The sequence below is a fragment of the Salmo salar genome, chromosome ssa11, assembly GCF_905237065.1.
Source record: "Salmo salar chromosome ssa11, Ssal_v3.1, whole genome shotgun sequence".
Classification (NCBI taxonomy): Eukaryota; Metazoa; Chordata; class Actinopteri; order Salmoniformes; family Salmonidae; genus Salmo; species Salmo salar.
The window spans coordinates 9,299,321-9,312,198 of NC_059452.1; the positions used below are offsets into that span (position 1 = coordinate 9,299,321).

Sequence of the window (12,878 nt, forward strand, 5' to 3'; positions counted from 1 at the left end):
GACACATCACTGCATTCTATACTCCACTGTAAACTGGTCATCTCTGTGTACCCGTCGCAAGACCCACTGGTTGATACTAAAACCCTCTTAGGCCTCAGCCCCCCATACTATTTAGCCAAACCTGGGTCAAATGCAATTGTCAAATACTTTAAAATATCTGTCTTTGTCTGACAAATATTTGCCCTGAAGAATAGATCCAATGGAATAGTACCAAAATTGCAAACTCCAAGCTAAATTAAGAGCACCTCAAATAAATGTATTTGACCCAGGTCTCTGGGGTTATCACACATTTGTCAACGCCATAATCAAGAGTTAATTTAATATAAATTGTTATTTCACCAAATAAAATATCAATGAATGTTTTGGTCGTGGAATAAACATAGAAAAACCAGAAATAAATCCTGATTGATGATTTTGATATAAATCATTTTGAATTGCCTGACACTTTATAATCAACAACACTCATCTCAGACTTGAACACGTGCATCCAAAATAGTCTGCAGACATGCACCCCCCCAAAACATCCTTTCTCTAAACTGCCATGTACACCAAACATTAGGAATACCTTCCTTTGCCCTCAGAAGAGCCTCAATTCGTCGGGATATGGACTCTACATGGGGTGGAAAGCGGTCCACAGGGATGCTGGCCCATGTGGACTCCAATGCTTCCCACAGTTGTATCAAGTTGGCTGGATGTCCTTTGCGTGGTGGACCATTCTTGATACACATGAGAAACTGTTGAGCGTGAAAACAACTGCAATGCTGTTGGGTTTGACACAAACCGGTGCACCTGGCACTTAATACCATACCTCATTCAAAATCAAACATTGTCTTGCCCATTCACCCTCAATGGCACACATACACAATCCAGGTCTCAATTGTCTCAAGGCTTAAAAATCCTTCTTTAACCAGTCTCCTTCCCTTCATCAACACTGAGTGGATTTAACATCAGTAAGTGACATCAATAAGGGATCATATCTTTCCCTTGGATTCACCTAGTCCCTCTATGTCATGGAAAGAACAGGTGTTGCCGTTATGTATACTCAGTGCATGTATGAAAACGATGGTTTACAGTTAATGCTTTTCACACTATTTTTGCATTTATATTCAAGTTTTTAAACTAACATTCAAACATCAACTTCACTACATACATCCCTTAAAAATAAAATGATTTCACAATTCGTTTACAAACAACCATCATTACTGTAAACACTGTCTATGTTTTCATTGTGTTTTGGTTCAAACGAACACACAAGTCCAATGTTATTGCAAAGCAACTCAGGCACTACATTGAAGGAAATGTATTCTATATAAATGGTTCTGTACACTACTCCTGGGAATGCCAGGGCTTCAAGGTCATGTTATCAGTGCAAATGTAGATTTAGTACCTACTACAAATGTGCAGACTAATATCCAGGAAGTTCCAATATTTTTATGCCCATGTGACAAACACTGGAGTAATTTTAATGGCTTGTTTGTTCACTGGTTTATAGTAAATCACCATTCGGTTTCTCACAGGGCATGGTTCACCAATGAATGTCTAGACATAAGTCTTAAAAAGTATCCTTCAGTAAGATGTGTAATGAGAAAAATGTGATATTTATTTCATTTCACTTTTTATATTCAACTCCAGACAGATGGTTGTGTGGTTCACAACTCATTTCCAAGCATAAGAATCCATTCGACAATAATACTTGATTAAAAAGTGAAAATAATTCAGCTGGTGGATTGGGATCTGATTTAAATGTTTTATTTCAGAATTGTACATAGATTAGCTTGTTGCTTGTTAGTAGTTTCATGTAAAACCATGTTCACAGTGAGCGCAGAGCAGTGGAGACAGACAGACATGTTTACATTGCCCTCAAAAACAGTCTCATAGCTGTACACACCTGCATCTCACTTTTTCCCCACAGGTTTAAATCAACTTATACAAGTCTTACTCTCCCTGGTTTAGTTGGTTTAGTTCATATGCAAAAAATTATAATTAAAATGATTTAAACAAGAAAAATAAATTAAAATGCTAATAAAAGTCTAACTGCAGGTAAAAATTTGCGATATGGAATTACTCTCATATCCCTTATCTCAAGTATGGCTATTTGAATGAAGAAAAGAAAAAAAGCAAGCACATCAAACCAATGTGGGTTTGAATGCATTGTAACCTTAATCTACTAACTGTCCCAAACATACCCTTATCAATATTATGTGTATCTACGTACTTTTACATACTAAACATTAGGGAAAATGAACATGTGAAGTACACAACATATTGTAAAGAAACCGCAAGTAACAGGTGAAAAACTGTGCATACCATCTCATCTTAATAAATACTTGAAGTGAATTGTGCTTTGAGTGAAAGCTAGTGAAACGTCAAAAGTTGATGCACAACGGAAGTGTGAGATCGTTTCTGCATCCTTGCAGAGGCACCCTCTCGTGATCAGTTAACTTGCTGTGTACTATCCTGTCCTCCAGGGGTCGCTCAGATCGTCACCCAGCCTAAACCACTGCCGAGTGCTGCCAGTCACATGGCAGAGGAGAGCTCTCCAAGCATCCTTCCCTGGCATCCTTTTCAAAAAGGCACTGTACTGGTTATGTCTCTCACAAACAGAGGATAAAGTCCATGGGATAATGACCTCCATTCTCATTATTAATCCTCTAGTAGTTAAGGAAACAGTTTTAAATTTGGACTGTATTCCTGTTTCATTATTCTTGAAATTAAGAGCAACAGCTGTCTCGACAAATACAACAAGCACATCCAGTCTTCTGGGGGACTGTCAGCGCTGGTGTTGCTGTCAGTAATTCTCATGATATCTGTACTCTGTGGTACCATTGGCTGCATTTCTTTGCCCAGGAAGGGGGCGGGTCATCAGGATGTGACGACCTGGACATAGTTAGCAGGGTAAAGGCCCACATCTCCGTTGGCCAGCTGTCCTTTGCACCAGCCCTGCTCGTCCTCCTCACCCATCTTCATTAGCTCTTCACCTGAGTGATGAGAGAGCAGAAAGCACAGGGGAACAGGCTTAATAACAACACACTGTTTCTTCCAGTCCCATGCATATCTGGAATATTCCACTGACACCACCTGTTGGGAGTGTGAAACATCTTCTCAGTGCAATTACATGCACCATAATTCATCCATATTCATGTAATGGACTGGACTTCTGAATCTCAGTTTGTTAGAGACCACCACAAGGCCGCAACAATTACCTGTGTACGTCAGGTTCTCGCCATATCCAAATGAAATTACTTAATTGACTATATCACCTCTTAGTTTCGTCTGAGGTGCTCTTCTAGAAAGCAAAAGCTTATCGTGTGAGGGCTTATTCCTTCTCCAAAGGATTGTTAACCCCTGCCCTGTCTCAAATCATTTGGCCTTTTGTGATCCCTCAAGACTGGAATCAAAGTAGACCAAAAGCAAGGCCACAGTGCAGATCAGAGTTAAAGTAAGGTCTACTAAGATCTCTACATGGGCACTTCAACTCCTATTATCCAATATCCTCTCCAAATCCAAGGGTACACGACCCCCCCTCTGTGTAGACATCTACTAATCTAGGAGATCGCCCCAGATAAGGACATTAGCTCGCAGTTAGACTGGGCTCTAATGGGGGCTCAGACTGGTTAAACTCCACTGGGGGGGGGAAGACTTGAGTGTGACCCCACCAATCAGAGGGACCAAGCACTGCCTTAACGACAGCTTTATTTTCACTAGCATAACAAAGGGGTCCCCCTGGGGTCGTCGTGATCATGGGAATTAACTGCTAATCAAAATAACGGACAACGTTACCCTGTGCCTTTTAGCTGGCAGGAATCATCTAGGGTAAAGAAGTGAATTTTGTGAAGTCTCGACAAATGACGTGGTTCAGTTCAAGGTAATTCATACACATTTCAAAAACCATAATCGTCATGACTATCAATTGCAACAGTTACTTGCAGTGTTGAGGAGTTGTAGGAGTTTAAAAATGATAATCATTTTGCTTGACACACCATTTATTGCATTCTTATTATGTACACATCCATTTTGAATGTTAAACATCCAGAATTAGGATGAGTATCTTCAACCAAAGCTATAAATACAATAATGTTTCAAACAGGATATTCTATGAAAATGATATCAAAATGAAATCATATTAGGAAATAAATCAGAGCAAAGGGAACCAAGGCTGATCCTAGACAATACATTAAACAAAACAGAAAAAACATCTGGTAAGTGGTAGGATACAAATTATATTGCTGCAGTGTCTTCAGATCTGATGCTCATGTTGTGTAAATCACACTTGTATTAATTCTCCCACTGTTGTTTGTCCTTACATTTTCACCATGTTCTGACCAAATTATAATTTTTTTCTTCCCACAAATGGTGAATGAATATCCACGCCATTAGTTTAGCAGGACAAAGTGAGCTGTGGCTGCCATGCAGACATTAGTCCTCGTGTGTGTGTGTGTGTGTGTGTTGATGTCCAGTAACATTAATAAGCATTAGTAGGGATTAATACCTGCTTTAAAGCTCAGCTCATCCGCCTCCTGCCCAGTGTAATCATACAACGCTCTAACTCGTACACCTTCTACCTTCTCCTCTTCCTTCTCTAACCCATTAGCAGCGATGACCTTTTTGGGGAGGTCTTCGTCAGACCAGTCTGATGAGTAGTCTTTAACCCCTCTGTTGACAAGAAAGGGGAAAAAAAGGGCAGAAGGTTAGTATACCATGGCAAAAAAAGCAAAACAAATCTATTACTTTGTGTAGTCCTACAAGGATGGTATGAAGAGAACAACGAACGTGTCATTTTATCTTCCAAACTATACATGGAGGCTGCAACCAGAAATCAAACAAAATGTCTTGTGACGCAGGGCCATGTATTCTCATATCACTGTAGCAATAACTTTAACCAACAGAGGGTGGTAGCGACCACAGGTTTTCCCCACCAACAAGTTCTATGAAAGGTGACACATTAAATCAATATGCCTTCATTTGATCTCCGTGCTCACACGCCAAGTTAGAGCGAAACCGCATGAACATCTACTGTGACTGGTGTATGCATGTTTAATTGAATACAGAGGTTAAATTCAAAACGCATGAAAACAGGCACAGACACAATGCCTCTGACTCAGCACGAGTACAAACACTAATTAGAGGCCGCAGCTCTCTGAGGATACAGGAAGTTAGTAACCGTGGTCCCCCATGGAGTTAAGAACACAAGACAAATACAGCAGCAGAAGCCAAACAGTTTTTGGAAAAAGCTGGAATAATTGGAGTTTAAACACCTTAGAGGTATACGTCTTTGGAGCTAACCAACAGGAAGTTAACATAAGAATAACAATGTCATCCTTTTGTTTATGTTATTAGAAAAAAACTTGGCCTCAAGTACCAATGTTAATTCTTTATTACAAATGAAAAATAAAGTACTCCTCAAACATCCATTGTCCCGTGGGAACAGTGAGTCAGAATAACAAGATACTGTACTCCCCAACTATTATTCCCAGTCTTTCCTGCTCCATTCACAAGGCAACTATTGTATTATAGAAGAGGAAAGACACACACTGACATTGTTTAGTACCTGTCCGAAAGCTGAGAAGACAATTCATCAATAGTGGTGTGGTCGGACAAAGAGTAATCTCTAGCTCTACATTTGAACAACTCATTTGGTACAGAAGCTACAGTGACGGTGCAGGGAGAGCAGGGCGGATAGGTCATGTGCAGGTCACAGAGTTACCTGGTGGTCTCTTGAGGGGTCTGGGGTGCCTCCTCGCTTGAAGGGACAATGTTGGTCAGGGTGACCACGTCCTCCGCCCGGCTGTTCCTCGCCTTCTGGTTGGAGATGGAGCGGTTTGACTCAGGGGACCATTCCTGGACAAATGTTTATATATATATATGAGACTTTAAAAAGGATGGAACTATTTTATGTTTTCTATCCATCACCAGCTGGTAACATATCATTTTCTCACACATACAGAGGCTTCTTCTAAACAGTATAGTTTATATTGAACACCACCGAGTGAAATATCTATTGTATTCATCTGGCCTAGTGTGTTTTTATTTTATCAACGCAGTCAAAACCACACCCAAACACCACAAAAGAACAGCCACCTCACAGACCTGTAATCTAAACCAAATCGCCATACAAATGAAAAGTGGAGAGAAAAAAAATAAAAAATAAAACAGTCAACTGAAGATACAGTTTCGCCAGTCACATGTTGATGCATCATCTTTGGGATGATACTAAATAACCAGAGTGCTTTTGAAGCCTTGTGCCTAGTTCTGGATCCACTACAGAGAGCTATGCTGCTCCCCAGCCAGGACAAAGGGGCCCCTGTGTCTGGGGAAACCAGTGGGAATGCCAAAAGATTCCTAAGGCGACAGAGGAGAGCTGCCTCATTCTCACTCTCCACAAGCGTCACAGTGGCTTTGCCTGGGACTGTAAACCAATGCCGGTTTCCAGATCAACATGATCCTGCGTGCCAGCCAGCTATCGCCAGCTTTAAATTAATCATTATGAAGTAGAGGATTTTTTTGGTTCACAGTAGCTGGAATTTTCCACAAAATAGAAGAAAAAGAATTGCCTCCTGCATGTGCAGTAGAATGAAGGTGGTGACCGAGGAGCAGTTTTAAATGGCCAGTTTTTAGGAACCTTGGGCAGTGTGTGGGGTGGTCAGAGCAGGCTTTAGCTCTGAGAACGCACTACAGCATTCCAGAACCAACTCAGGTCCACACGTCACACAAGGGCCCATTCAGCGTCACCCCAATTTGGAATTTACCAACAGTTCAAGCAAGAGCTCAATACGGCTCTATGGGGAAGATTTCTTATTTATATGAACAGTGAACACCTTTTACAACATCTCTTTACCAGATAATTTGGGTTTCATATATACTATTAGATAAATCAGTAAACGCAGGCAACATATTTATTATAAGCTTACAGTACGCAATTTGTATCGTAACTCACGGTCGCTCAAAGTCAATAGACAATTTGTTTACAAAAAAAGGTTAGACAGACAATGTTCTTTACCTCAAACTGTGGCCAGTTCATGCTCATGCCAGGTCCATGGGTGTTTCTCCACCACCTCAGGTCTTCGCTGTCATTGGCTGCAGTGATGGTCTGGCCCAGGTCACGGTACAGGACCTTGAATCTAAGGGACAAATTCCTCTGTTCATCACTGGAGTCACATTACCCACACTTAACACAATACTGTGGTCAGTGAGCAAATCAAAAATCAAATCAAATGTATTTGTCACATTCAGATGGTTCAACACGTGTGCGGATGCAAAGCGCAATTATCTAATGTGAACATCTTGGGTATAAATATACAGGATAACAGGGGTATGTGGAACAAATGAGGGCACACGTTTCCAAAAACATTTAATTATAGGAACATTTAAAAAAAACACTTTGTACCATTTAAAAAATATAAAAAAATTAAAAAAAGGGGGGAGGATTATGCTGAGCTCCACAAATGAAACTGAAATCACAGTAACATTTTTATTGTAATGTGTGACTGAGGGTGTTTTTGTTGTGGGATTGGTGGACTTTATCCAGTCAAACCCATAGATCAACCCTAAATTTACTAGGTTCGCCTCAATCTCTGGTAATACCAAGCTATAAGAATGTGGCTAAATTCCAGTGAATATTTGCTCAGCCGGAAGGCCAGACCAACCATCAACAGTTCCATGGTCACCTGGCCCTTGTCTAAATAGAGTAAGGACCTGTTATGAAAGACTGGTAGTTAATGGACAAGACCAGCAGTAGAACATTCCCTCCTTGTGTACACATACTGTTGAACAGAAACGTAGGCTAATTCTACGAAATAGTTGCACAATTAGATTCCCATGTTCAAAGTTTACTGTTCAATCTTGTGCAATTTATGCAACTGTAAAACATGACTAATGTCTCATACCTGAAAGCGGCAAAGAATGTCCAGCGCCAAACTCAAGATGAGGAAGATTGATTTTGAAGAAATATTTTTGTGAACCAAGATACGTTTGTTAAATATAAATAGACGTGTCCAGAAAAAAATAAAAAATAAAATGATGACCTCACTCAAGATATTTCACAGTTGACTACAAGGGTAGAGGTACTAGTCAGCAGAAGGTGTGATTGTCATACCCATCCTTGCTGGAGAGGTCCAAATGTTTGTGAATGTCCAGCAGGACCTCCTTGAAGAAGCACAGCCTGTTCTTCTCGGCCTCCTGGGTGATCTCAAACACCTGCTCCATGTCCTCCATGTAGCGTGGGTTACAGCGATTCAGCTCCTCCAAAGCCTTCTCGTAGCGCTCCTTTGCCTGCAGTTAAAAACCAGACACACAGCCAACTATACATCTGGCTTCAGACACAGATCACAGCGTCGCCATCTTAACATGCAAAACCCCCCCCAAAAATGGGAGAAATTGGTAAAAACGCATTAGCCATATACATTTATATATTTTATCCTGTTATACCATTTGAAAGAATTCCTTTCAGATGCCAGGAAGCACTTGGCTTTGGTGTAGCTAATGTTGTTCGGGCATGTTGGTAATCAGAGAAAGAGTCCCTGAGCAAACAGAGATCCGTTATGGGGTGTAGACTCAAGAGATTAGCTGTGGGCAAGTAAACCGACAAATCCAGTGTTTCAGGATATACTGTATATATTACAAACTATCCCTACATTTTAAATTAGGTGGAACTCTGCTTGTAGGAAAGCTTTGATTGCCAACTCCACTTCAATGGGACCTTATGGTGCACTTCCTATATCTCATTATAGTTTAGACATGGTGGAAGACTAACAACAGCCTCTACAGAGACAGCCAGTCAAAAAAAAACAGCTCCCAGTCTTTCTGCTTGTCACTGCAAGGCTGCCACCTGACAAGCCTCATCATGCCAAACAGTTATGTTTTTAAAAAAAGGCACGTCGGTATGTGCTTCCCCACCCACAATTTCACACTAGACGACAGTCTGCCTCTAGACAGCACACCAACTAAAACAAAGCTTTGTAACGGCACTGAACCAATTCCACTGACACAGCCGCTATATAGACTGGACGGTCCCATTAGCTGGACCTATAAGGCTGGTACAAATAACATATTGAATGCTCAAGAGGTTGGCTTGTTACTTGTGTTCATGGGTTAACAGTAGAATTAAAAAAAAGGTTCAGGATTCCAGCTAAAGTACCGCATGTAAGAAAAAAAATAAAAAATGACCTCAAGTCTCTTGACTAAAATAAATGTTATGGAACCTGATAAGACTACCAAGCTGAACACTTATTGTTCACATATGTGGAGTTTCAGTACCTTCTCTGCTTCCTGGTTGCATTTCTCAACACGGTCTGTAAATTTGCGGACCTCTTCCTGTGACTTGGTGGGGTCAGCCTTGGCATGGGTCTCGCGAGTCAAAGCAGTCTTCTCCTCTTTACGGGCCTGCTGGTAACTCTTCTTAGACGACTCCACCTTGGACAGAGGAATTCCTCTGTTTACTATCACCACCAACCACACATCCACTGTATTTGGTACAAGTCATTCCCTAGGCTCTAGACCTCAGCTGAATCTGCTAATTAATGGTGTGGCTGTTGAACAAAAATCGAGGAGACCAAATTACTTGGTGTTACCTCAGATGGCAAACGGTCATTGTCAAAACATATAGATTCTATGGTTGTAAAGATGGGGCAAGGTCTGTCAATAATAAAAATAATAAATAAAAATGCTTTTCACACCACACTCCAAAAAGCAAGTCCTGCAGGCTCTAGTTTTGTCTTACGCTGATTATTGTCCAGTCGTGTTCAAGTGCTGCAAAGAAAGCCTTAGTTAAGCTGCAGCTGGCCCAGAACAGAGTGAGACGTCTTGCTCTTCATTGTAATCAGAGGGATAATATAAATATAGTCTCTTGGCTAAGAGTTGAGGCAAGCCTGTTTATAGAAAGAAGTCACGCAGTCAGTGTTGAAAATTCCTAATTGTTTGCATATTCAACTAACACACAGCTCTGACACACAAATTCTAAGCGTACAGTATTATATAGGGCCATTATTGCATGGAACTCCCATCGCGTAAATGAACGGCAATCCTGGTTTCAGAAAACAGATAAAGCAACACCTCACGGCACAACGCCTCTCCCCTATTTGACCTAGATAGTTTATGTGAATGTATTGATACACTTACATGACCAAAAGTATATGGACACCTGCTTGTCAAACATCTCATTCTAAATCATGTGTCTTAATATGGAGTTGGTCCCCCATTTGCTGCTACAACAGCCTCCACTCTGCTGAGAAGGTTTTCCACTAGATGTTGGAACATTGCAGCGGGGACTTGCTTCCATTTAGCCACAAGAGCATTAGTGAGGCCGGGCACTGATGTTGAGCGAATTGGCCTGACTCGCAGTCGGCGTTCCGATTCATCCCAAAGGTGTTCAATGGAGTTGATGTCAGGGCTCTGTGCAGGCCAGAGCCCTGACACCAATCTCGACAAACCATTTCTGTATGGACCTTGCTTTGTACATGGGGCCATTGTCATGCTGAAACAGGAAAGGGCCTTTGGGCACAGAATCGTCTAGAATGTCACTGTATGCTGTAGCGTTAAGATTTCCCTTCACTGGAACTAAGGGGCCTAGCCCAAACCATGAAAAACAGCCCTAGACCATTATTCCTCCTCCATTAAACGATACAGTTGGCACTCTGCATTGGGGCAGGTAGCGTTCTCCTGGCATCCGTCAAACTCAGATTCATCCGTCGGACTGCCAGATGGTAAAGCGTGATTCATCACTCCAGAGAACGCATTTCCACTGCTCCAGAGTCCAATGGCAGTGAGTTTTACACAACTCCAGCCGACACCTGGCATTGCGCATGGTGATCACAAGCTGCTCGGCCATGGAAACCCATTTCATGAAGCTCCCGATAAACAGTTATTGTGCTGATGTTGCTTCGAGAGGTAGATTGGAACTCGGTAGTGAGTGTTGCAACCGAGGACAGACCATTTTTACGTGCTGCAGCACTCGGCTGTCCCGTTCCGTGAGCTTGTGGGGCCTGCCTCTTCGCGGCTGAGCCATTTCCACTTCACAATAACAGCACTTACAGTTGACCGGGGCAACTCTGGCAGGGCAAACAATTGACAAACTGACTTGTTGGAAAGGTGGCATCCTATGACAGTACCATGTTGAAAGTCAATGAGCTCTTCAGTAAGGCCATTCTACTGCCAATGTTTGTCTATGGAGATTGCATGGCTGTGTGCTCGATTTTATACACCTGGGTTTGGACGAAATAGCCAAATGTACTAATTTCAACAGGTGTCCACATACACTATATATACACACACACACAAAAGTATGTAGGCTGTGTGCCATTTTAAAATGGATGAGAATGTTCTTGTCAATTCATTTTTTAATTTTATTTTTTACATTTTCAGTCATTTAGCTGATGCTCTTATGCAGAGTGCATACATTTTTCATACTGGTCTCCTGTGGGAATCGAACCCACAACTCTGCCATTGCAAGATCCATGTTCTATCAACTGAGCCACACGGGACAAGCAACATTAATGTTCTGTATTATGTCATATTTGGTGTGGACCCCAGGAAGAGTAGCTTCTGCTTTCGCAACAGCTGATGGGGATCCTAATAAAATACCAGATCAAAACACAATAGGTACAACTAATCTATTATTGGTCATTCAGGGTTGATTATGTATGAAGATTAAACTGGTTAAAAAAAGCAAATTGAGTAGAGCAACACTCACGTCTTTCAGTTTCCGAACCCAGGGTTTTTGTGCCTTGCGGAAACCTTCCTCTGCATCCTTTGTCTCCCGGAACCCTCCGATCATCTGCTTGTGGAAGGCATCTTTCTGCCAGTTACGGACCTTGTCGCTATCCTCCACAGCCAGGTGCTCCTTCAGCTCCATGTGGATCTCACTCAGCCTATCAGCTGCATTCATGAAGGCATGCCACGCCTTCTCCAGGGTGCCATACTGAGGCCCTTCAGGTGGAGAGAAGCCACAGGGTTAACGGACACGTTTCACTCCAATAACACATGGCTCCAAGTCATTCAATGAGAATCAAGTCATTATCCAACCAGTAAAATTACCTACACTACTGGTCAAAAGTTTTAGAACACCTACTCATTCAAGGTTTTTTTCTTTATTTTTTACTATTTTCTACATTGTAAAATAATAGTTAGGACATCAAAACTATTAAATAACACAAATCACGTAGTAACCAAAAAAATTCAAAGTAAAGATATTTTCTATTAAGGTGACTCAAGTAAAAGTCACCCAGTAAAATTGTACTTTAGTAAAAGTCTAAAAGTATTTGGTTTAAAATATACTTAAGTATCAAAAGTAAAAATATCAAATTCCTTATATTAAGCAAACCAGATGGCACAACCATCTTGTTTTTTTATTTATTTACAGAAAACCAGGGGCTCACTCAAACATTCAGACATCATATACAAACGAAGCATGTGTGTTTAGTGAGTCCGCCAGACCAGAGGCTGTAGGGATGTTCTGTTGATAAGTGAATTGGACTTTTCCTGTCCTGCAAAGCATTCACAATATAACTACTTTTGGGTGTCAAGGAAAATGGGGTAAAAACATTTATTTTTTTTACTAAAAAGTCCCCCCACTACCAGGCCAACTCACCTTTCTCCACCACGCCCCTCCACTTCTTGGCCCAGTCACTCAGCTGCTGGGAATAGCCCTTCTCAATCTTGGCCCGCTCCGCGAAGCAGCTGACTAGCTCGTTGCACAGCTTGTGTCCATCGTCGATACGCTTCACCGTCCTCTTGTAGTGCCCCGGCTAAATAAAAATGGACATATACTTGAGTAAGAAAGATCTGCTAAATAGGGAGAAAGTTGTGGAAATATGGCCATTGACTTGTGGTTTAGAAAAATGTACCAGTTAGAGAGAAGACTGGGAAAATTTGACAAGCCAAAGTTG

General features: G+C 41.4%; 1 protein-coding gene across 5 annotated transcripts in view; it reads right to left on the reverse strand.

Annotated features, from left to right (window-relative positions):
• Positions 1-1,733: 1,733 nt before the first annotated feature.
• Positions 1,734-12,878, reverse strand: part of LOC106561943 (protein kinase C and casein kinase II substrate protein 3) — a 28,190-nt gene continuing 17,045 nt past the window's right edge. For 4 of the 5 annotated variants that reach the window (XM_045689020.1, XM_045689018.1, XM_045689019.1 and 1 more), the window contains 8 exons: positions 12,581-12,737; positions 11,684-11,919; positions 9,253-9,408; positions 8,093-8,268; positions 6,998-7,118; positions 5,705-5,838; positions 4,490-4,653; positions 1,734-2,978 (listed from right to left, as the gene is read on the reverse strand). In XM_045689020.1, coding sequence (XP_045544976.1) covers positions 2,863-2,978; positions 4,490-4,653; positions 5,705-5,838; positions 6,998-7,118; positions 8,093-8,268; positions 9,253-9,408; positions 11,684-11,919; positions 12,581-12,737 — 1,260 coding nt within the window. In that variant the 3' untranslated portion in view covers positions 1,734-2,862. The remainder of the gene's footprint in view (positions 2,979-4,489; positions 4,654-5,704; positions 5,839-6,997; positions 7,119-8,092; positions 8,269-9,252; positions 9,409-11,683; positions 11,920-12,580; positions 12,738-12,878) is intronic. The other variant, XM_045689021.1, reaches the window with a different exon arrangement.